Source organism: Felis catus, chromosome C2, assembly GCF_018350175.1.
Source record: "Felis catus isolate Fca126 chromosome C2, F.catus_Fca126_mat1.0, whole genome shotgun sequence".
Classification (NCBI taxonomy): Eukaryota; Metazoa; Chordata; class Mammalia; order Carnivora; family Felidae; genus Felis; species Felis catus.
Genome location: NC_058376.1, coordinates 80,787,220 through 80,812,372, shown reverse-complemented (window position 1 = coordinate 80,812,372; position 25,153 = coordinate 80,787,220). Strand labels below are relative to the sequence as shown.

The following is a 25,153-nucleotide window of genomic DNA, read 5'->3' as shown; positions in this document are numbered from 1 at the left end:
AAAGAATCCCAAGCACTGACAGTGCAGAGCCTGATGCAGGGCTTGAACCCACAAACCGTAGGATCATAACCTGAGCTGAAATCAAGAGTTGGATGCTCAACCAACTGAACCACCCAGACGCCCCTTATTTAAGTATTTTTATTTTTATTTCAATAGCCATACTTCTCAATTAAGAATTTCTATATGATGGGGCACCTGGGCAGCTTAGTCAGTTGAGGTCTGACTCTTGATTTCAGCTCAGCTTATGATTCCAGGGTCGGGGGATCAAGCCCTGCATCTGGCTCTGTGCTGGGCGTGGAACCTGCTTAAGATTCTCTCTCTCTCTCTCTCTCTCTCTCTCTCTCTCTCTCTCTCTCTCTGCCTCTCTCCCCTGTTCAAGTGCACTCTCCCTCTCTCCAAAACAAAAAAATTATACAATTTTTTTAAATTTTAAAAAGAGCCCCCATTTATTGATAGTTCACCGTGTACCACCCGAGGTGGAGAATTTGCAAATGTTCTCACTAAATCCTTAGCACATATCTACCAGCCAGGTTTTATTGCCCATATTTCACAGATGAAGAAACTAGGGCATAGCAAGATGAAATCTCTAGTTAGCTCACATAGCTAATAAATAGTGGCACCAGGGATCAGTTCTGACTCTGAGTGCGGGGCTCCTACTCATGCTAAGCTGCTCCCATTCCTTCCTCCCTACCCATCCCGTCCCTTACCCTTACCTTCCTGCTAATATGCATCCTCACGCTGCCTCAGTCTCCATTACAATCTGAGTCCTGGAGGCTCAATTGTTGCTTAATGTGCTGAATGATGTGGCTGCCTGTTGCACAATCCCAGCATGGAAAGAGAAAAGTGCCCACATTACCTGCCCTGGCCCTGTGATTGGCACCCTCTCTATTTCAAGCTGTCGCCTTCTGATGTTCTAACAAGAACGCCCGAAGCAACGACGTTCCACATCCCTACATGTTATCTAGAGACGTTCCACATCCCTACATGTTATCTAGAGATCACGTAACAAATAGTGAAGACATGCTACCAGCTGAGAGCCTTGTTAGATTCAAGACGAATGGAGACTTGGTCCCCTCTTACTGGTCTTCCACTAACTAGCCTCATACATTTTCCCTCTCCACTTTTAAGAAGTCTAATCAAGGCAATCTATGGAGAAGAATGTTCTCTCTGTTTTTTAGTCTCATTGTAACTCCTTTTGAGAGTCCAGGTAAGTCTTTGGAAACCAGGAGAAATCCTCCTGTCCTATGAGTGGCAAGTGGCCTATGTCACTATCTACTAATTCCTGAATTGCCCTTCACCTGTGCATGTACAAGTTTGCCTCCACTCAGATCGCTATGACCCCCAGTGACAAGATGATTCATCCTATTTCTAACCACTGGTGCCAGACTTGCCTATTCAATAGATGATGAGGTGGTCTCAAAACTAAGACACCTGAGAAGTACCTGAAGAAAGAGATAACAGAGGTCAGAGAAGGGTAGCATGATACAACATGGATGTCCCTAAATACCTACAGCCCAACATATAGAGCAGAGAATTGACTTAGGCTATGTAGATCTTGAGGGGGAGAATCTGGGCCCATTTGTGAGGTTACAAGGTAGGCAGGTCTTGACTCGATATGAAGGAAAGAGTGATTTAGCAATAGAATGGACTGCCAGCATGGTGGAGAGATTCCTGTATGTAAATGTCTTCAAGTAAACACCACACACACTGGAGGGGGGCCTCGGAGCTGAGTGGGAAGTTGCCCTAGTGCCTCTCAGACAGCAATCGTGCATAGGGGCCCAATCTGCGCTGGGCAGGAGGCAGGTCCTAGGGACACAAGATTAAAAATAACATAGACACTCTTGTCCCATGAGACCCTTTCCAATTCGGGGCATTGTGTTCCTGTGGATTTAACGTCAGCTGAGGGCAGGAAGCACAGCTTACACTTTTCTTGTGTGTTTATAATAACCAACATAGTGCTGTACAGCCAGACCCAATGTGACCATCTGAGGACAATCCTCCTTCTTGTCTGAAAGTGCCACTCACCTTGTTTTGAAGACATCAAAAGTTGAGGACAGGGACCAGCAGGACAGATGGATGTGATTTTCTGCATTGACTCTCATGCTCTTGGAAAACATTTAACCAGAAATAATGTAATGACTTACCTTTTATTTACCTTCTAAACCTGAAGTCAAGATAATTTCAACACCCACTGAGTCATCGCTAAAGTCAATAGGTCAAAGTCTCCTCTGCAAAATTGATTTCCAGATATTTTCCACTGACTGAAATTATGTGAATAAATTAATTTATTTATTCTTTTAATTGTTAACCAAGCTCAATACATTTTTCTATTTTTTCACCTTTCTTCAACTATAGCACACAGCCATGTTTTCTATTATTAAGAATAATGATTTGCTCACTTAAAGGCAATGCACAGCAGTCAACCTTCTCAGCTTTCTTTGGGCCCTCTGGTCTTTTGGTTTGGGGTTAATAGAGAAAAAAATGATTGGGCTAAATCTAGGCTCCATCGCTGTGTGATGTGGTCAAGTTGCAGAACCTCTCTGAGCCTGTAAAGGAGGAAAGATGAGAATAGTAAAGCTCCTGTGGAGTTATGAAGAAAACACAGCGATTTCCACAGAATAAGGAGTCGCTAACACGAGCTCTGGCGGTGACATTTTCCTGAGGAGGAGCTATTCCAGCCTCAGAAAGCCCGACCTCCCCATTCTTTCTTTAACCCTGTGGTGGTTCTAGCTTTTGCGAGACTGGACGTTTGCGTGGGTGTCAAGGCCACAGGGAATGGTAAGAACGGTAGGAAGTTTTCCCTCAAACAAAAGATAGTTTCTTTTGTGATCATGAAAAGCTAACCCCAAGGATTACTGTGTTCTTGAGGCAGATTTCACACATAGCATCACCAGCCAGAACGATTAAAGAACTTTCCTTGAAAGAGTAGAAAGATTTCTGTCCTGGGTTTAGATAAGGCCTCTTCTCCAGGGCTGGGACTAAAGAGTGACACAGGAGAGGCCTAGGGTACAACACTGAAGGAGATGCAACCCTGAGGATGAGCGACTCCTTAAATTTTACACCTTCACCCTGGCCCTTGCCCCGCCCTAGTCCAGGATTACTCTTCCCCCATCGATCCCCTCAAATGCAGTTTCTCTTTGGGGTTTAGATCTGCCGATCCAGGTCATGGTTATGGGTGAAGCTGTGGAACTCTTTCCCCACCCAAAGAAAGGGAGTAATCACCGCTGGTCGCTGTGACTTAATTTTTGCCACGCTGAGTTCAGCCCCACATCTCCCAATTTTAGTGTGTTGGCACTGAGCGCAAAGGGCTTTTTCCAAATTATTTCCAGGGCAACTGGTGCTAAGTTACCTTCACAGAAAACCCGATTGGTCCTTGGAACAAGGGTAGTTTGTACTCCATTGACCGATGTTTTGGATTGGAGAAATAAATTCCAATCTGTCGTCACAAGACAAACATTATGATGATTTTGTATAATAATCTAGAGTTCTTAGCTGATGAGACGTTGCTGGGCCACGTGAGTCAAGGTGAGCTGCTTTACGGCAGATGGTGTCTTCTCATCACTCTACATCCAGGCACCTGACATCACAGATATTGGGTGTTCGATAAACGTTTGTTCCATGCCCATATGAATGAAGAAACACCAGGCTTACCAGAAATTAATACTCGGCCTTCTCTGGGCCGAGGCCCTTTAAGTACCAAAAAAGGGCAGAGCCAGAAATCCAGCCCAGCAATTAAAGCACCAACCCCTGCCACTTCCTCCCTGCGAAAACCAATTGTCCCTCTGCCTGCTGCTGACGTACACTTGTCGTGTTCTGTTTCGTGAGAGGACGGGTTGCTAGCTCTCACCTCAGTTCTCAAAGCGTGACTCGGTATTACACCCCCTTCTAGTTCTATCCTTCCCCTCTGAGGCCTGTGTCTGCTGGCAGGGCCCCGACACAGGCAAACCCCGGCAACTCTGACCCCATGATCCTTCTTCTTGTCTTGGCTCTTGATTGGTAACTATAAATGCAATATCTGCCTTGGAATAGTTCAAATGCATCACTGCCCTGGTGGGGAGCCCTACTAACAACTGCAGAGGACCTGGTGCCATTTTCAGCTGCCATCTTGAGAACCCTGCAATCAGCCACACGGGGGCTCCATCCAGCAAGCTCTGCCCAGCGCCCTGCCGCCATGTCAGGCAGGCTGTTGACCCTCTACTGGCCCTTAGGCTCTCGGGCCCGTTCTCCTCAACCAGCTTTCGCAAACCTCTGATAACCTCAGCACACTCAGACATGGCTTAAATGGAAAGAGTATTGTCTTAGTACAGTGATGTGGGCCTTACAGATAAATGCAACAGATAAGTAGTTAAAACAATGAGACGAATGACCAGAAAGTGGGGTAAATGCCCATCCCCAACTGGCATGCAAAAAAGTTGGAGCCAGGTGGATGAAACGAACCCAAGATCACTTATAAGTGCATGCACCTGGCATGTGAAAACCTTCCCAAGTTTGAAATTTGTGCCATCAGACACAGTGAATACCTGTAGCCCTCCCTTTGACACCCTTGGCTACAAATTTCTTAGAAAACATACCAAAATATTGTCTATTTTCATTTTCATTTTCATTGTCAGTAGGTAAATGGCAACACTTCTATCTAAGGAAATTGAAAAAAAAAAATCAGGGACCATTTTATTCAGCTTGACTCTAAAGTACTCCGGTGTGTAAGCATTGGGGCGCCTGGGGGGCTCAGTTGGTTGAGCATCCGACTTAGGCTCAGGTCACGATCTCACGGTTCGTGGGTTCGAGCCCCGTATCAAGCTCTGTGCTGACAGCTAGGGGCCTGGAGCCTGTTTCAGATTCTGTGTCTCCCTCTCTCTCTGCCCCTCGCCCGTTCATGCTCTGTCTCCATCTCAAAAATAAATAAACGTTAAAAAAAAATTTAAAGTATTTCAGTGTGTAAGTATTAGACATATGGAGTAGTTGCGATAAAACCAAAGATACTCATAAAAATACGTTTAAAAAGGGTTCTGATGATTTTTCCCATTGCTGAGTTCCTGTAAAAGTCAGCATGGAAACAGTAGCCGAGGAAACGAGACAACACCCGACCTGACCAAATGGTGGAGATATAAATCGGCACGGTCTTTCTAATAGGCAATTTGGGCAGAAAAACCGAGAGCTTTAAAGTTGTCCAAATTATTTGAACCAGTGATTTCACTGGTTAAGAATCCATCCTGCAAAAAGAACTAGAAAGCCAAAGATTCCTAAGTAAAATGTTCATTGCAGCTTTCTCTGCGATAATAATCAACTGAGAACAAAGTAAAAAAATACCCAACAATAAGCGAATGGTTACACTGTGATACACACGATGGAATCACAGGCACTCATTATGTTTTCTAAGTGTGTTTAATGACGTGGGAATATATTCAAATTGTGATGTTAAATGAAAAAATGAAGATAAAGTTTCATATGCACTATGATCTATATTATATTATTATATATAAAATAACTACATATAATTCTTGGCATAGAACAAAAGAGACAAGATGGAAATGCCCCGAAACATTGCCACTGTTAAAAAAGAAAGAAAGAAAAAGAAACATTGAGCTATGTATCTCTGGATGATGAGATTATGGATGAGTTTTGATAGGATTGATAGGGTGCTAGGTGAGATATTAATTGCTCTTTATTACATGCTTTCTTTTTCTACCATCAGTGAACCGAACCCATCCATAGTGCTTTCGAAATTGTCACCCATGGAAGATCTAAGAACCAAGATACCAAAAGAAGTGCTCCAAATGCAAGAAAAAATGATCAAACTGAACATTTTTTTTTCTCCCTCCTCCCCACCCTCAGGTTGGGATGAGAGCTGAACCACCCCCGAACAGCGTGGAAATCCCAAATCAGAGACCCTGAACCTCACTTCAGGGGTGGGAGGCAGGGAAGGGGTGCATGGGTAGCACAGGGAGACATCACATCACGGAAGGAGTCCTGCCTAGCAGGATGGCACCAGAGCAGTTGATGGGGCCATGACTGCAGTATCTAGATGGATGGGCTTAAAGGAAGCCTCGGGAAGCCCGCTACACCCTGGGTGGCCTCAAAAGCCAAATTTTCCAAAGCTTAAAGAAGGCGGTAGTACTTAGCTGAAAAAAGGCCTCTGGTTTAGGAAGGGTCCCAGGGCTGAGACAAAGGGACGCCTGATCACAGGATGCAGGAGGGACATCTTGCTAAGGATGAGATGAAGCCAGCAGGACATTAGCTAGCTCGTGGGTGGACAGGCCAGCTGGCTGTGCCTGAGGACCAGATGAGATGGGTCACCTGGCCGAAGGGGCCAGCGCAGACCCTTACAGCACAGGCAAAGGCGGACACCCCTCTCTGCCCTTAACTAAGGATATTGCCTAAGTCTCCCCCTCCCCACTCAGGCTTCCTTCTAACCCCGGGGGGCCAGAAGCAGCATAAGGGGCAAACCTAAATGGGACTGGGCTGCAACTAAGCAGCCGAGAAATAAGCCCACCTATAACTGACCGGGTTAAATTTCACAAAAGGGGGCTCAGACTCAGAAATTCCAGTGTGTGTGTGTGTGTGGGGGGGATACATTTAGATTTTATACACTCGAGCTTCTGACATACGAACTACGTACTCACTGCATATATTTTTCTGACTTCCCAGTTTTTAGTGATGGCCACATTTTGTATCTTAAAAGATTATTTAAAAGAAAAGCACTGCGCCCACACAGAGGTGCTCATGAGTCAAAGCCCTGAAGGAAATAGGGCAGAAGGTGGATGAAAGGTCACCCTTGGTCCTGAGGATCAACTTGCCAGATGACCAGAGCTTGTGTTGTGTCTCTAAGAGCCAGGACGCCGCTCTCGGAGAGAACGTGGAGTCCCGACCACAGCTTCTGAGCGTTTGCCACGAAGATTCTACAGGATGGTGTGAGCACTTGGGAGGGAGTGTGCCAACAGTCCTTACGGTTGCCTTCTTGGCCATGTCATATATCCCCCTTACTTACCTCCAAGCTCCCAGAAAATTGATATGGATAAGCTTCCTTGTAGAAGGTCTCCTTCTTTTTTTTTCCCCCCCAAGAAAATGAAGTGTTGTCCTCTGAAACACTACTCAGACAACTGGGTAAATCTATCTACCACATAATGGTGACCTCTAAATATGTGAAGGACAGGTAGGTCTTCATGTTAGGGCTTCTTTGCTCCAGGCTAAACCCAGCCAGGTCTCTCTGCGATATTTTCCAAGCCTCTCACTGCCGTGCCCACCCTCCACTGGGATTGGCAAGGGCCACTTACGGGCAGGGCCTGGAACCCCCACTGTGGCCCTGGGCTCTGGCCGTCAGGACCTTAATTCGGCTAAGGCTGTGAAGGGCATCATGGAAGTGTTTGTATTCTTAGCTGCCCCCAAAGCAGCTCAGCCTGCAGCGTGGGACTCAAGCCCAGAGCTTGGCCGAGGGAGTTTCTGTTAGACGAGGGCGCCCCTCCGCGCACTTGTGAACTGGCCGAGGCGCCAGTGGCATCCAGCTACCCAGGGCCCAGGCAGTGCGTTCTGAAAGGGCAGCCCACCCCACCCTGCTGCAGGCAACCCTCCTCTCACCCCTGTTCCACACTTCAGGCAGAAATCTTTCCCTTCCTCCCTTCTTTTCTTCAAGGACCTTACCCAAGGTCTCAGCATCTCTCAAAGCTCTCCCTGCTCACTCTGGATCACCTGTATCTTTGCTACATCTGTGGGCCTCGTTCTCCCTCCAGGAGGAGATAAGTCTCTTTCATTCATATCAGACGACTTTATCACTTTGCTGCCGGGCCCTACTTTCCCCTCACGGGCCCCATGCCGTGCTCAGATCTCAGTAGAGGGCACTTCCTCTGCTGAACCCACAGTACTCCAGGGCTGGCTGTGCCGGCCCCTCCTCACCTTGCCTTGGTGCACACCTCCTCCCCTCTGTGTTCCAAGCTGACTCCGGAGCATCTCCCCACCCCCTTCCACCTGCCCCCAGCAGCATTGACTTTGGCAGATTTCTTGGGGACCAGAGATGTCCTAACCTGTTTGCTTTTCCGGGGCTGATGTTTGCAAGGGTTTACTTGGAACCAGAACAGAAATCATCCCACGTCCTTATGCAATTTCCCCGGCAGGTTCTGACAGATAAATAAAGCCTTTGGCCCTCCATTGGTCTACTTTTCAGAGCAGAGCCCCTGGGTTGGTCCTGAGGCTTCCAGCCATCTGCCCACCTGCTAGGGTCCCTCTGGAGCAGCCATGAAGTCCCTCGCCCTGCTCCTTTGCCTTGCTCAGCTCTGGGGCTGCCATGCTGCCCCGCATATACCAGGTCTGGTTTATAGGGAACTGGACTGTGATGACCCAGAAACAGAGCAAGCAGCCCTGGTGGCCGTGGACTACATAAATAACCACGTTCTTCAGGGCTACAAGCACACCTTGAACCAGATTGACAAAGTGAAGGTGTGGCCTCGGGTAAGTAAGCCTTCTGTGTCTGAGCCGAAAGAACCCATGTGTGGAGCTCAGCTGGGTGTCTCAAAGATCACATCTCCCAACACAATGAAACTGCAGAGGGTCAAACTCTCTGATTTCTTCTCAGGAGTGAGGGAGGGGGCAAGTGGGGGAGCGAGACATTCTGAGCTGTGGTCATGGGTCTCAAGAGGGTGCTGGATGGGGGTGAGGAGGTGTGTGGGACAAGAAGGGCTTCGAGGAATATTTTGAACAGCACAGGTAGAAAGTGCGGCTTGCTAGAAAACTCTATGCACAAGATGCAGGATTCTGGCCGATTGGAAATCACTTCTCTTTCTTTGCTTCCGTTTCTCTGGATGAAGACTGAGAATGAATGAAACTAGCATTTGACAGCCATCTACTGTGCGCCAGGCCCCTTCCCATACACGATCTCCTTACTCCCTCCCAGCCCCCAGTCCTGTGTGGTAGGTATTGTCCTTGTCTTACATGAGAGAAGCCCGAGCCTCTGACATTAGGGCATTTTGTTGTTGTTCAGGATCATATAACTTGTAAACATTGGGCTGGGATTTGATTCTGAACCCATGTTCCTTCCTCTACACGAGTTACCTCCCAAAGAGAGGTGCCCACCTCTCAGAAAGAAATCTTGGCACGAATGGCGTTTACCTCTTCACAAGCTAGACAAGTAATCGATGCAGTCTGAAGCCAGTGACAATAAAGATTAAGCTGGAAAATATGGCTTGTGGGACAGTCGAGAGATTTGGGGCAATGGGGAAAAGGTATATGTCTACTGCCTATTTTGAATTAGATTTTATATCTGATGAAGGGTGATTCTTGCAGCAAACAATTGAATACAAGCCTTTCACGGGCAGGAACCAGTGTCACGTGCCATGAGAGATATTAAGCTGAACCATAAGAAATGTCTACTTTTGTATATTAAAACCAGTCAAATATTGGCATTTTAATGGTTCAACCTAACATAAAAGTGAGAAAGTTTTTCTTTGGAGCTCAAACGCGGAAGATATTTACAAGATATTTACAACCCAAAGGAGGGAATAAGGTACAAGATATTTACAACCCAAGATATTTACAAGGTATTTACAACCTACAAGATATTTACAACCCAAAGGAGGGAATAAGGTAAGTATCTGGATGTCGGGACTAACCTCTGATCTCACGGTGGGACAAATATTAGACATCAGGATGGATTTTAGGAGGGCTGCAACTGTACTGACGCCCAGTGGTGGTTCAGAGGAAACACCCACGAGGTCAGGGGAAATAACACACAACATAAGCATTTGAGGGAAAAGTAAGGAACGGAGGTTGCAATCTTCACTAAAGGCAGAGCTTGACAGGTGCTTTCCTAGAGAAACCCAGGAGTACCTGCTTCTATTTCCGCAGCTGTGAGTGTCTTCAGGACGTTTAATTTGGGCACATCTGCACATCATAAAACACAGCTTCTCCTTGGCAAAGAGATCCCTAGGTTTCGGGTAGTAGCGAGTCAGGCAGAACTAAATGAGAGGCAATCAGAGGGGGGCTAAAAGAAAAAAAAATACTTGTATATGCTGGACTTCCCAGCCTTTGCAGAAAGGATACAGAAACAGATGAACTGGCAAGAATTACCACAAGGAGTTTCAGGGCTCCCCTATCTGCCTTCCTCGCTATTCCTTCTAGACGGTACCAGCAACTCACAGCTTCCGCAGTCTCATAGGGAGGCTCGCGCTTCCCCTTCGTCTCCAGCAGGGGGCAGTAGAGGGCAGCAACTAAGCAAGCCCAATGACAAACCGCCAAGGCCAATTTTTCCTTTAGGAAGGAAAAGAAAATGGAGAAGGAGGGAAATTAGATGATGAGAGGGAAAGCAGAAAGAAGCAGAGGGAGGGATGGAGCAGATACAGGAGAGACCATTAAGGTAAGATATTATCCTACACCACCTTACTTTGCCACTTGATTGAGAAAAAACGAAAGCTGATTGTTTTCAAAGCGCCGATCGAAGCGTGAAATTTTCAAAGCGAAGTATCAGTGCTCACGTTAGCTTCCAAGTAGAGCTCAGGGTGATGACTGTGGTTCCATCAACCCGTCCAAGGCCATGGTCCCTTCTTCCTTGCAAACACCGTCTGAGCTCGCGCAGCCGACAGAAGTAGACCTGAGAAGCCCTGGTCCCTGTCCTGCCCACAGGCCAGGTCAGAGCTCGGTGGAGGTGCAGACTAACAGTAGCAATGACCTGCCCCTCGCCTCTCCAACGGGCGTGACTTCCAGCCCGCTGGGTGCTCACGCTCTCGCCCGCGCAACGGGATCACGCCGCTCACTGCTTCATTCTGTGTCTCCACAGCGGCCAATGGGGGAGGTGTTTGAGCTCGAAATAGACACGCTGGAGACCACGTGCTACATACGGGACCCCACCCCCGTGGCAAACTGCACCGTGAGACAACTGATGGAGCATGTGAGTGCCCCGTTTAGAGTGACTGCAGGTAGTGCCCCAGCCAGGTCCCTGGTGGTTCTGCAAAGTGCAGGCCCAGTGTTGCCCAGCTCCCCAGCCTGCCTTCATGGCTAGCCAGCGTGCAGTCGCTAAAATTACCATTGGATGCTGCCTTCCCTGGGGCTGATTTTTACAACAGTTGAGCCCTCTTGTTGTAGCCCTTGCCCCACACCAGTGAACACCGTGTGTCAGTGTCACCGGGTCAAGGTGATTTCATGAGGCTCATCTTTGACAACCACGTCTGAGGGAGCGCCCCACACCCCAGCCCCGGGATCCCAGTGGAAAATGAAAGGCCAGCCCTCCTTCTGAGGCTTCACTGTGGGTTTATTTCTCCAGGCTGTGGAAGGGGACTGTGATTTCCAGGTGCTGAAACAGGATGGCCAGTTTACCGTGTTGTTTGCAAAATGTGATTCCAGTCCAGGTAGAGATGATGATGATGATTATTGTTCTTATTTTTACCTTGTGGAGTGAGGAAGGGACCTGCGTTGTTTTCAGTGTAACTAGTTTGAGCTACCTTGTTGGTGAGGAAAAGAAGGGGCCAAATCTCCCGGGATCTGGAATTGTAAAACTGTTTTTTTAAGGAGCTGTTGTCACTGGAGGTGGAAATTGCCCCTGACAGGAGCCACCTGAAGGTTTAGTAAGAAGCAGAGAAAACACCTGAAGCCATTTGGAGCATGTCCTAGGCCTTGCAAAATAAGCAGAGCTGGGGTGAACGCTGTGGAGAATTACAACCCAGACTCGATTTCTCTCTGGGCTTAGACTCTGCGGAGGATGTGCGCAAGGTGTGCCCACAGTGCCCCCTGCTGGCCCCGCTGAACGACACCAAGGTAGTGCACGCAGTAGAGGTTGCCCTGACCGCGTTCAACACTCAGAGCAATGGCTCCTATTTTCAGCTTGTGGAAGTCTCCCGGGCTCAACTTGTGGTAAGACTGAGGCCCTCGGACAGACGGGGCGGTTTGGTGGCACTTGGGGAATGTAGGTGGTGAAACAGCGGGGAGGGACGGAGCAGGTGCAGAGGCAGTGACAGGAAGGCAAGGTGGGTGGTGAGAAAAAGGGAAGAAAGTATCCTTAGGAGTATGAGCGATATGAGGACGCCGGGTGTCCTGAGGACCCAAAGAACCCTCGGTACGTCACCCCTGCTGAGTCACTCTGACAGCCGCTGTCTGCCCTGGCTTCCTCAGTACTAGCTATAACACCAGGGCTCGCTGTGCAGCGAGTGGGAGTTTCGACATTATCCAGAAGCGCTCGCTCTAAATTCCCAGGGCGCCACGTCTTTATCACGCCTTGCCACCCATCAGCCACGGCCCTCTCCTAGTTGAGGCTTAGAAAGGTGGGCATGCAGTGGCAGGATCCCACAATGCCCTTTGAATCACTGAAACACACCGAACCGCACAGTGGACCGCTCAGCACACCGGAGCGCCACAGAATTCTGGTATTTGAGAAATGTGGCCTCCGGCTGCCAGCCGCGGCATCCTTGGCAATACATGACAGGTATAGGTGGGGAGGCTAATTAACCGGGATCTGTGGTTCTCCCAACACCCCCACCCCAGACTACACCAAACAGCGTTATTTTATCAGTGTGAGCGTCCCATGGTAACCGCCCTGGGTAAGCCACCGGGGCCATGTTTCCCCGCCACGCGGTGGGGTCCACGCCAATGTTGTTCCCGGGAGTGTGCAACAACACAGCCCCGGCTGCTTCCCTCCGGCCTCTCCTTCCCTGCCTTTTCTGGTCACGTGGCCTCACATGCATTTTCATTTGTTCCCATCAGCCTCTTCCGCCTTCCACTTACGTGGAGTTTGCGGTGGCTGCCACTGACTGTGTTGCTGCAGAGGTCACGGATCCAGCTAAGTGCAACTTGCTGGCAGAAAAGGTGAGCAGGCCGGGGGCCCGGGGATGGCCGAACTGGTTATAGCACAGAGGATCCTCGGAGCAATTGGTGTTGGGGGGCTGGGGAGAAAGAGGTCACAGTGAAGAATACCCGCTCCCTGGGGGTCTGGGTCATGCCAGGCCCTCCTCTGTAACGTGGCCTTCCCCCCTCACGAGCTGTCACCAAGTCATCTCACCCACTGGAGGTCCCTGGAGGTAGGAGAAAGGCAGAGGCTGTTTCCTAATGAGGCCGAGTCATGCCCGGCTGCGAGGAGTGTGTTGTAGACTTTCTAGATACACCTCTGATATGAAACCTTTCAAGTCCATAGTGCGGTAATGTCCACGTCTAGGAATTTATCCTAAAGAGATCACCAGAGATGTTTGCCAGGAATAGACCTAATAAGATGATTCATCACGGATTCAAAATGACCCCCAAAAGACTCAAATGTCCAACAGGAGGGGATCATGGAACAACATGTAAAATAGAAAATTATACTGATCTTAAAAAAATACGTTTTAAAAGAATAATGAATGATAGAAGAAAATGTTATTATAGTGAGTGAAAAACGGGAGACAAAATGGCGTAGTCACAATGATCCTAATTTTTTTAAGTTTATTTATTTATTTTGAGAGAGAAAGAGAGAGAGAGAGAGAGTGGAGGAAGGACAGAGAGAGAGAGAGAGAGGGAGAGAGAATCCCATGCATTGACTGTGCAGGGCCTGACGCAGGGCTCAATCCCACGAACTGTGAGATCATGACCTGGGCGGAAATCAAGAGTCAGATGCTTAACCAACCGAGCCATTCAGGAGCTTCACAATGATCCTAATTTTTAAGTGACTTTTAGGGGCGCCTGGGTGGCGCAGTCGGTTAAGCGTCCGACTTCAGCCAGGTCACGATCTCGTGGTCCATGAGTTCGAGCCCCGCGTCAGGCTCTGGGCTGATGGCTCGGAGCCTGGAGCCTGTTTCCGATTCTGTGTCTCCCTCTCTCTCTGCCCTTCCCTGTTCATGCTCTGTCTCTCTCTGTCCCAAAAATAAATAAATTAAAAAAAAAAAGTTGAAAAAAAAATTTTAAATATATTTAAAAATAAGAAGGGAATACATATATGTTAACAGAAGTTCTCCTGGGTCACCACTCCTTCTGGGATTACGGGTGATCTCTTACAATCTCAGAGCATACCTGTATTTCCAACCTTCTGCTTAGAGTTACATACTGCCTATCTTCTAGAGACAGAAACTAGAATACTTCAAGGGAAAAAATGTTAAAGGATTAAGCATTTAGTTTTTTCCCCTCTGACTTGTTGGAGTGTCAGTGAAACTTGGGGGGAGAAAATCCGCTTTTTAAACCAGTTCCAATAGCTTCTCTCTTTCTGTGGGCAGCAATATGGCTTCTGTAAGGCAACACTCACTGAGAAGGTGGGTGGGGAAGATGTTGCAGTGACCTGCACCATGTTCCAGACACAGGTAAGGGCATCATGGATATACCTGCCCTCATCTTCAGAATACAGTGATGCCTTAACAGTTACGCAGTGTGTTAGTAATTACAGGGCATTTGCTGCCCTGCCCTTCTGAGCCCCACAGTATAAGTAGCTGTGGGGTATATGTAATCATCAACAAATAAAAGCGTGTTTTAGCCACGCCTCCCCCTCCCAGGAGCTAGCGGCTGCAGGGTAGAGCCCATCCTAGGGAGCGGTTGACAAGTGAGCCTTTCTATTTGCAGGGGGTGGGGGTGGTATTCTGAGCGGCACAGAACAGGTGGCCAGATATGCCTGGAAGCTCCCAGTGGCTGCAGGTGTAGATGATAAGGAGGGGGACACCGCTGGGAAAAGCTATAAGGCAGGATGCTTTTGCTTGTGGGGTGGATGTGTGAGTCCACTGATCCCAAGATAATTGGTGAGAAAGGGGCTACCAGAGGCCAGTTACCCCTCCCTTGTGGCTCTGATGACAATCCTTTGCACCTAGGTAGTTCTTTTTTTTTTTTTTTTTTTTTTGCCAGATTCCTTGCAAATGAAAATTATTACTTTGAGAGAATTGGGTGGGATTCCATCCAGAAGCGTGGGGGGCCTTGCTTGGGAGGAGAAAGGTAGCTAACATGTAGAAATGGTCCTCTCTCCAGCCTGTGCTCCCGCAACCCCAACCAGATGGCACTGAAGCGTCCCCTGTGGCAGACTCAGCTGTAACTGCACCTCCTCCGGCTGACCCGCCTGCAGCTGCCCTGGTGGTGGGACCTGTGGTGGTGGCAGCCCCCCAGGCACCCCTGCCGGGACACCGGGCCCACTACGACTTGCGCCATGCCTTCATGGGTGTGGCCTCAGTGGAGTCGGCCTCAGGAGAAGCAGTCCACGTGGGCAAAGTACCCAATGTGGCGCAGCCTAGCGTCCCTGTCGCTGCTGGTCCAGTGGTCCGTCCTTGCCCAGGGAGAATCAGACACTTCAAGATCTAGATGTCAGAGATGAAAAGATTTGGCCCGGGAACATAGCCACCATTATTGTCCAAGTCTGGGTATGGGTGGGGCCTCGTTTGCTATCAAAGCAGGTGCTACACTGGTCTAGATGAATATCAAGTCTTCAATCCCAACTCCTCTTCATTTTTCAGAGGATGGAAGCGGGGGCGGGGGGAGGGGGGTGGTGGCAGTTCTGTGTCGTGGAAGGTATAAGGCTGGCAACTTGATCGTCATTGTTTTGACGCTCGGCCGCTACCATTGTGTTCTCTGTCTTCTTTGACCTCACAAAAATGATTGGAACTGTGACTTTGAGAGGTGCTCTTGTCAGCCTAATATTAGCTTATAAATAAAAGTGACTGAAGGACCTTCCTTATTAGAGAAGGTTCTAAGCTGAAATGTGGTCATGATTATTGCCTATTCCCTGCAGGCTCACATGTGTGGTCTGTCTTCAAAACAAACACATCACGAATGTCCCTAAGCAAAATCAAAATGAAAACAGAAATAAAATGGAACAAAAATCAGCCGTATTACTATGCGCAAGAAAAATGATGAGACCAGGATCTGCTCACAGGTCATAGAACATGCTCATTTCCTTATGAGAAAATCATTCTTTTCATTTCATAAGAGTCAGAAAATGTTGCTAAAGGAGGACCCAGGGCCTGAACTTTGTACAAACCAACTATTGGTTTTCCCCAATATCCAGGTAAGGGGTGATCTGCAATTAACACAGGAGCCTCACTTTAAACATATCTCTTCATTATTATTTTTTTTTTTTTTGAGAGAGAGAGAGAGAGAGAGAGAGAGAGAGAGAGAGAAAGAAGGAGAAAGCACACACAAGCAGGGGAAGGACAGGGAGAGAGAGACACAAGCACACAAGCAGGAGGAAGGACAGGGAGACAGAGAATCTTAAGCAGGCTCCATGCTGAGCACAGAGCCTGACATGAGGCTCAATCTCATGACTGTGAGATCATGACCTGACCCGAAATCAAGAGTCAGACGCTTAACCAACTGAGCCACCCAGGCTCCCCTATCTCTTCATTTATGTTTAAAATAACTGTTGATGGTACTACATCCACTTCATTCTGTGATAGAGGACTGGTCTTTCGAGCCAATCCATTCTAAGACTTCAAGTTAAAGCTCTGGTTTATAGTATGAATACAGGAGGGATACCTGGACAGGTAAATCCAGTGAATGTTTGTAGATACTATCCAAGTGCTCAGATTGCATAAAGGAATTAACAGTGCGTATAACAGAATGGTGTCTAGACCATTTCAACGTTTTGTCTACCACCATTAGGTGGTTCTGCGCCACCTAAATAATAGGCCCATCCAGACAGAATTTTAAAGGGGAGATTATACTTCAATAAAAGGTGCTAAGGACAAAAAAACAAACAGTTGAGTTGCTTCCCTTGAACGAGGAGACTGGATCAAGGGCTGATACCATATTACTCTTGCCTAGAGGTTTTGCCAATATTCCAGTAACCATAAGGAATGGCCAGGAAGGCAGGAAAACCACTACGTATTTCAGAAGCCTGGGAAGATGAGGAAGGTATGGTCAACTGGGCTGAATGCTGCAGAAAGAGCAAAAAGAATGAGGACTGAGAAAAATCCACAGGTTAGTTGACGATTTGGAGGTCATGGTGACCCCTGGCAGATGTGGTTTCATTAGGAGGATGAGTGTCAAAGCCTGCCTGCAGAGGGTTGACTGGTGGGATATGATCAGGAAATAGAGGGGCACGTGCATTCTCCTCTTTCAAGCAGTTTGATGGTGAAGAGTGGGAGAGATAGGATGTAATCCAAAAATATAACTGGGTCGAGGGAAGATTTCCTTTTCAGGAATGAGGATTTTTAAGCATATTTAGGGCACACTATGGGAACACAGGGAAGAAGAAAGACAGAGGAGATGATGGGGCAGGGTGCCAGGAGAGAGATTTAGTAGAGAGCTGGGAACAGGAGGGTTTGAACAAGTCTGCCAAGGAGTCTGGTCCTTCCTTAAGGGAGCTTGCAAGAGGATCCTGAAAAGGCACCTTTCACTCAGTACCAAAAGAGACTCATGCGCTTTCCACCCTTGCTACACAGGTATTGCTCTGAGGGAGCACACGGAGAACTAGTGTTTTCCAGGGCAGGTGGTTGATACCCAACCCAGCGTAAGTGAAAGGGGAATGCTACTGCGCTGGGTGCTAGGAATTCAGATGGATGAGTCCTACCTAAGGCACGGCCGGGTCCAGTGGTTCAGAAGGTAACATCTCTCCCCCGCCTCCATGACGCTTTCAGTCATAGCTGGGATGGCCCCTGTCAGCCTCACATCTACAACAGCATCAGGGCCTAAGCCTGAAGAAAGAGAGAGGGCTAAAGGAGGAACTCCTCGGGGGAATAGTAGGCACAAAGGCCTAGAGGCAGGAAATAGGTCGACGTGGCCCTGGATGAGAAAGGAGGCTGGACTGAAGCAGTTAAGAGGAGGAAGAGGGCTTTAGAAGATGAGGGTGAAGAAGTGGATGGGGCCAGATCATGAACAGCTTTGAAGTCCCCAGAAGGAGTTGGGGTGTTGTTGTCAGTGCAATGGGAAACCACTTAAGGTTTGAAGTAAGGCAGTGACATAATCTGATTAATGTTAGAAGATCCCCCAGGCTCTGTGGCCCTCAACCCAGAGATGGGTGAGGTGGAGCTGAGGGGTGTCACCTTTCCCCCAGAGGGACATTTGGAAGTCAGTGGAGGCATTCACCTGGGGTGCTACCTGACAGAGGCCAAGGATGCTACACATTCTGAAATGGACAGGTCAGTCCCAATAATGAATCATGTTGTTAGATGCTGTAGGGAAAAATAGATCGTAGCTGGGCCAGAGCAGCCACAGGATAGGGAAGGACTGGAGCTTTCCAGGGCAGAAATAAGTGTGTACCTTAATGTAAGGTGGTGGACAGGAGAGGTGAAACTAGGATATAATTTTCAGGTAGAAATCCTTGGAGCGCCTCATGGATTTGATGTGGGGGTAAGAAAGGGGGTGTGTGAAAGATAACTCCTGGATCTGTGGCTTTGCAAACTGGGTAGATGGTGGTGCCTTTCACTGAGGCAGAGGGAACTGGTTCATTTCATGTGAGTTACCTCCTCTCTATGCTTTCCTCTCTGTCTTGAAATTGTGCCCTTGATTTTTCTGTGTCAGGCTAATAATGCCTCAGTCTCATGGCTCTCAAGGAAGCAGTGAATCTGACAGACCTGAGTGACCTGGGCCAAGCTGCCTTACCTTTCACCCATCATTGTCCTCGTCCTACAACCAGGTGTATACAGCAGCCTGGCAGGGTGCTAGGATTCAATGAGATGCTAGAAGTGTATGCTTAGAGCCTTCTTGACATGTTCTAGGTTCTCAGTAAGTGTCCTCCCTCTCTGCTTCCTCTTGCCCGTCCTCTGAATTTGGTGGCTTCAGAAGACTATGTTCTTGACCTTCTCTTAAATGTGTACTCTCCCCTTGGCAAGTCTCATGATTTTAAACTCTCAGTCTTGCATAGGTAACATCTCACTTTACAGCTCCAGTACAGGTCTCTTTTTTGAATTCCAACATTGCACTTCCAAATGTCTCCAGGATTTCCTCACTTGAATTTATCAGGCACAATTTCCTATGTGATTTATTTGATCTAACAGATGCATACCTGAAGATTCAGCGTTACTGAAAACGTGCATATTCCAGAAAAAAATTCTTCGCAAAAATAAACATACTTTAGAGAGGATGAGTCATGGAGCTGTTAAGTCTCCTGCCCTGATAGCACATTTCTTGCATTAATGATGCTGTCTATAGTCTCTCTTTATATATCATCTTTAATAAGTTGCAGAGTGCTCACTTCTAAATTAATAGCACTACATGTGTCTCCCTTCCTTGCCTTCTTGGTGGCCTTTTAATCACATCTAACTCATGTTCCAAGGTTACTGAATTTCAGGTATACTTTTCAGTACTGTGCCATTACCACCAACTGACAGTATTTGGCGAGGGTTAGGATGATAGTAAGATTGAGAGCCATAATAATGGTAAACATTAGAATAATTGACTAGCAGTCATCAAAATCACCCATCAAGGTATTGAGGAGGGCACCTTTTGGGATGAGCACTGGGTGTTGTATGGAAACCAATCTGACAATAAATTTCACATATTGAAAAAAAAATCACCCATCAAAATTTTGCTGCTCATGAAAAAAAGGGTGCGTCCCATGATATTGACAAAGGGTGCTAGGTATCTCTTCCATGGGGCAGTCATAGGGCAATGTCATAAACAAGGTTTACCGGTACTTACTTTAAAAATACTCAATCTTTGGCTAATTTTTAAAATTTGAGGAATTCAAGTTGTTTCCAATTTTGTGTATAAGGTGAGGCTTTATTGCTAATATCCCACTCTTTAAAATGTGCATGACTTGGGGTGCCTGGGTTACGCACCCAACTTCAGCTCAGGTCATGATCTTGCAGTTCGTGGGTTCGAGCCCCGCGTCAGGCTCTGTGCTGACAGCTCAGAGCCTGGAGCCTCCTTCGGATTCTGTGTCTCCCTCTCTCTCTGCCCCTCCCCTGCTCATGCTCTGTCTCTCTCTCTCAAAAATAAATAAACATTAAAAAAATTTTTTTATTTGCATGGCTCAAGATCATACAACATGACTATCATAAAATATAACTATTTTGTATGTGCAAACCTCAACTGGCCTATTTATCTTCCAAACTGACTCCCATCCCTGAATCTTTCCCTTTTTGGTTCGTAATACCTGGTCACCCAACATTTAAAATTTTATTCATCACAGGGTAAATTCTATTGTTTTAGTCTCTAAGACTTAATGCAAGAATATGTAGCCTATATAATACAGCATTTTTCCATTGTTCCTTAGTTAATTGTTTGCATAAAATATTGCTGGTACCAGCATATACTGCCCTTCCAGCCTCTAGCCCTTTCCCTACCCCCCGACCCAGGTCCCCAAACCCCCAAGCACCACTAGGAAAATGTGAAATACATGCTGATGTACTAGCATTCCTGTCACTAGAGACAGAGAGAAAACATGAAATGTCCGTTCAGTAGGTGGTGACCCTGACCCTCCTTTCATGGCCTTCCAGAGTTGAGAGTGTTTGCAGCGTTTATCACAGCATTATTTGAAAGAGCAAACATTGTAAACAACATAAATTTTGGGGAGTGACGACTGACTAAATTTCGTTACATCCATTCCGTGGACTGCTACACAGAAATTTAAAATCACGTTACAGAAACGTAGCAATTCAAATAGGAAAATATTCAGAATATATTTTCAAATGACAAGGTCCTAATATAAGCATATTCATACACACACACACACACACACCCAGGCATGAAAACTACACTGCACAGAAAGGAAAATACTAAAATATTGATAGTGATTTATATCTGAGTTGTGAAATAATGAGGAGTTGTTTGTCTTTATTGTATTAATAATTTTCTGTATTTCCTAAACTTTCTATAATGCTCATGTATTAGTTTTATGGAAAAAGATTTTTATTTCGTTTGCTTAGAATGGGGGTTATTAACAAACGTCTTCTATGGTCAGATAGTAAATGTTTTAGGCTTCGTGAGCCCATATGGTGTCTCTCTCACCTCCTTGATATGGTGTCTCCCTCACCTCCTTGATATGGTGTCTCCCTCACCTCCTTGACTCCGCTGTTGTAGCAAGAAGTAGCCATGGGCGATACATAAACACATGGGTAGGACTGTGTCCCAGTAAAGCTTTATTTACAAAGTTAACAGTGAGCTGCATCTGGCCTTCAGGTAGTAGTTTGTCAAAGTGTCCTAGAACAGTGGAAATAAGGAGAAATGGAGTTGGGAGGAAAATGGTGGTCATAGAGCAAGGTGGTTCTGTGTGGAGTTGGATACTGGTCTCTGGAGTAAGAGTGGTCAAGTAAGAAAGAACCTAGAGTGTTGCCATAGGGATGATGCATTTGTCTGAACAACAGCAGAGGGAAGATGGAGGGCAGATGTGTAAGCCTGGAGCGAAACACTTTACAGCTGAGAGGGAGTGACCAGAAGGTCAGAAGAGGGCAGTGACCGGAAGGGGAGGCTGATACAACCATGTGTCATGACCCTCAAAGAAACAGGTTTTATGCAAGCATGGAGGCCTAAACGTCTTGGAAATAACACTGGCAAATGGGGAGGGAGCCAGTGTTACTAGGCGTCAGCATCTGGTCAAAAGTTCTTAGGGAGAAGTTGTATCTTGGGGGAAAGCCAAGCTTGAGTTGAGCCCAGGAAATGACTAGGTTAATAAGATGGGCAGGTTTATTAACGAGGGAAAGGGGTTTCAGAAGGCACAGTGGAAAGAAAGATTTGGGCAAAAGAGGGATGCTTGGTGGTATATCCGTTTGCAGGCGAGGACAAAGAGAACACGAAGAAGAGGAAGGACGCTGGTGAGAGAGGACAGAGCAAAAGGGGTTTTGCTGGAAGCATGTGCGGCCTGCAGGGATTTATGGAGGGAATGAGTAGGCAGAAGGCTGTGTGGATAGTAGTTTGGTGATTCAAGGGCAGCCAATGGGGTTAATTCATTCCCGGGGCCCTCAATACAGGAAACAACAGTAACCTCTGCAGGATGCGAGGCCTTTTCCTAACTAGGTCTCATCACCCCCCCCTTCCCCCAGTGTCACCTTACCCAAAGTCATTCAAGATGACATTGCCATTGACGTGGCGTTGGTCCCCACTTAGAAGAGCCCAGATGTAACTGCACTGGGCAGTCATGTTTTTCTCATCTCTAGCGCATCCTCCATGGTATTCCTTTTTATGTTTTTTCACCTCCTCTTGGTGCATTGCCTGGAGGAAGAGTGCGATGAGTAAATAAAAAAAGAATGACTTCCTCCTAACTGATCTCTCCAGCTCTTCTCCTTCCAGCTGCCTCCTACTGGGCTGCCAGATGCACAAGGCCCAGATCATGGTACTATCCTACAAAGGGAGGATTCATACAATCACAGGGCTCCTAAGTAGGGGGTCGAACCCCAGGGAATGCACAAGATAAATCACTGGCTTGTGGGGGGAAAGCACCAGAAATCCATTTCTCCAGTTTTTAATATTTTACTATATTTGTTGGCTGCATACATCTGATCATGTGACAATGAGTTTTCCTCTTTAAAAATAGCCTTTGGGGGGCGCCTGGGTGGCGCAGTCAGTTAAGCGTCCGACTTCAGCCAGGTCACGATCTCGCGGTCCGTGAGTTCGAGCCCCGCGTCGGGCTCTGGGCTGATGGCTCAGAGCCTGGAGCCTGTTTCCGATTCTGTGTCTCCCTCTCTCTCTGCCCCTCCCCCGCTCATGCTCTGTCTCTCTCTGTCCCAAAAATAAATAAACGTTGAAAAAAAAATTAAAAAAAAAATAGCCTTTGGGTACCTGGGTGGCTTAGTCAGTTAAGTGTCTGACTTCGGCTCCGGTCATGAGCTCATGGTTCATGGGTTCGAGCCCCATGTTGGACTTTATGCTGACAGCTCAGAGCCTGGAACCTGCTTCGGATTCTGTGTCTCCCTCTCTCTCTGCCCCACCCCTGCTTGTGCTCTATCTCTGTCTGTCTCTCAAAAATGAACAAATGTTAAAAAAAATTTTTTTAATAAATAAATAAATAAATAAATAAATAAATAAATAAATAAAAATAGCCTTTATGTTTTGGAGCAGTTTTAGGGTCACAGCAAGACGGAGCAGGAAGTACAGAAATTTTTCACATACCTCTGTCCTGCGCAGGCACATCCTCCCCCATTATCAACACCCCTGACTAGACTGTTATGTTTGCTATCATCAATGAACCTACATCGGCACATTGTTATCACCCCAGTCCACAGTTCATAGTAGGGTTCACTCTTGGTGTCCTACATTCTGTAGGTTTGGACATATGTATAATGACAAGTGTCTACCATTATGGTATCATACAGAGAAGTCCTAAAAGTTCCTCTGTGCTCTGACTCTTCATCCCTCTCCCTACTCCTCCCCTGGCAACCACTGATCTTTTTACCATCTCCAAATGTCATATTATTGGAATCATACAGAATGTAGCCTTCTCGCATGGCCTTTCTTCACTTCATAATACGCAGGTACACTTCCTCCATGTTTTTTTTAGGCTTGGTGCCTCAGTTTCTTTTGGTGCTGAGTAATATTCCGTTTCTGGATGTATCACAGTTTATTTGTCCATTCACCAATGGAAGGACATCTTGGTTGCTTCCAAGTTCTGGAAATTGTGAAGAAAGCTGCTATAAAGATCCATGTGCAGGTTTTTGTGTGGACATAAGTTTTTCATTTCATTTGGGCAAATACCAAGGAACACAACTACTGGATTATTTGTACGGTAAGAGGATGTTGAGTTTTGTAAGAAACTGCGAAACTGTCTTCCAAAGTGACCGCCGTTTTGCATTCCCACCAGGAATGAATGAACACTCCTTTTGCTCTACACGCTCACCAGCATTTGGAGTTGTCAATAGTTTGGATTTGGGCCATTCCCCGAGGGGTGTAGTAGAGTCTCATTGTTGGTTTAATTTGCTTTTCCCTGATGACATATGATGTGAAGCACCTTTTTATGTGCTTACTTGACATCTGTATCTCTTCTTTGTTGAGGTTCAGGTCTTTTATCCATTTTTAAATCATGTTGCTTATTTGATTGTTGAGGGTTTTTTTTAAACTTTATTTGAGAGAGAGAGAGAGAGAGAGAGAGAGAGAGAGAGAGTGGGGGAGGGGCAGAGGGAGGGAGGGAGAGAGAGGAACCCAAGCAGGCTCCACACTGTCAGCGTAGAGCCGACTCGGGGCTTAATCTCATGCACCGTGAGATCATGACCTGCGCCGAAACCAAGAGTCAGACACTTAACCCACTGAGCCACCCAGGCGCCCCAAAAAGAAATCTATTTTTATTTTTACTTACAAAGAAAGAAAGTAAGCTTTGCTAATATTGAACATATTAATTATTGATATAAACATATGTACTAGTCATATGCATATTGGGGATGCATATTCAAACCGTTTGTTACTAATAGGGTGCATGATTTAAAAATTAAAAATCCCTACTACATGGAATAAAGTCTAGATTCCTTACCTTAGCATTCAAGTCCTTACAAAATCGGCTCCCACCCCTTCTATATCCTGTCTCCTGTACAGACTATGCTGTAACCAGATTCAGCTACTAGATCTCGTCTGAACACACCCTGGGATTTCTTGTTCATGTGCACCTCACGCTACTCCCTGTCTTCTCCCCAACGCCCCCAAACCATATGTGTAAGTGCTATTCCAAGACCCATCTCAAATACCCTCTTCTTCAAAAAGCCTTCCCTAAGCCCCAGCTGTAAAACCCCGCCCTTTTCTGGACCTGTTTTATGGCACAGAGCCCTTTCTATTCTATTTTGTGGCCATTCGTTTGCATGTCTCAGATTGTCTGGTTCATTTTAATTCACCCTCTTATTCTTTAGCCTGCATAGAACATTGCCTTGTTCTTAGAAAGGCTCAGATAAAATCTCTGTTGAGATGAGACATGGTAAGTGGCATCACTTCCCTCCCACGTCTTGACCCTCAACAGACTGAGACTCCCAGTTTCCAGATAAAATAAATGTTCCCAAGTGAAAGTTCCCTCCATTTCCCTCTGGTACATCTCCAGAGTTGCCTGTTCTTACCTCCTCTCTTGCTCAAAGTAAATGTCTTTCCCCTCTCTCAAGCTCCTCTGCCCACCCAATCCCCAGGTCCCCGTCCCTGATTACTGTCCTTCCTGGCATCTTTTCTCTCCCAACATCAGCCTCACCTTTTCCACTGACCACAAATACTTTCAGATAATCCCCATCCTAAAAACCTACTCCCTTCTCTCAAGCCACTTCCCTATCCCTCCCCTTCCCTTTTACCACCAAACCTCCTTTTAACAAATGCTTACTTACATTTTTTTTTTTAATGTAGGGGTACCTGGGTGGCTCAGTCGGTTAAGCATCTGGCTTTGGCTCAGGTCATGATCTCACAG

At 46.8% G+C, this 25,153-nt stretch overlaps 1 protein-coding gene and 1 long non-coding RNA gene across 4 annotated transcripts; one reads left to right on the top strand and one right to left on the bottom strand.

The window, feature by feature from the left end:
• Window positions 1-318: 318 nt before the first annotated feature.
• Window positions 319-10,760, bottom strand: LOC109503532. Of its 3 annotated transcripts, XR_006585178.1 has the most exons (6): window positions 10,367-10,760; window positions 10,054-10,233; window positions 9,814-9,967; window positions 3,350-3,577; window positions 2,026-2,546; window positions 319-1,806 (listed from the first exon to the last, which is right to left on the bottom strand). It is a non-coding gene; the product is annotated as an uncharacterized LOC109503532 (long non-coding RNA). The 3 variants fall into 3 exon arrangements; XR_006585179.1 differs by having other exon boundaries at window positions 319-2,546; window positions 10,362-10,760; XR_002162567.2 differs by having other exon boundaries at window positions 319-2,546.
• Window positions 8,136-15,609, top strand: AHSG (alpha 2-HS glycoprotein). Its single transcript, XM_006936204.3, has 7 exons — window positions 8,136-8,439; window positions 10,760-10,870; window positions 11,243-11,327; window positions 11,666-11,829; window positions 12,676-12,777; window positions 14,151-14,234; window positions 14,887-15,609. Exons 1-7 carry the CDS (start codon window positions 8,227-8,229, stop codon window positions 15,211-15,213), a joined length of 1,086 nt encoding a protein of 361 aa, XP_006936266.1. The 5' UTR covers window positions 8,136-8,226; the 3' UTR covers window positions 15,214-15,609.
• Window positions 15,610-25,153: the final 9,544 nt, after the last annotated feature.

Coding starts and splice junctions, on each gene's coding strand:
- AHSG (XM_006936204.3), top strand. CDS start 8,227: ATGAAGTCCCTCGCCCTGCTCCTTTGCCTTGCTCAGCTCTGGGGCTGC. Junction 11,830..12,675: donor TCTCCCGGGCTCAACTTGTG/GTAAGACTGAGG, acceptor TGTTCCCATCAG/CCTCTTCCGCCTTCCACTTA. Junction 12,778..14,150: donor GCAACTTGCTGGCAGAAAAG/GTGAGCAGGCCG, acceptor TTCTGTGGGCAG/CAATATGGCTTCTGTAAGGC.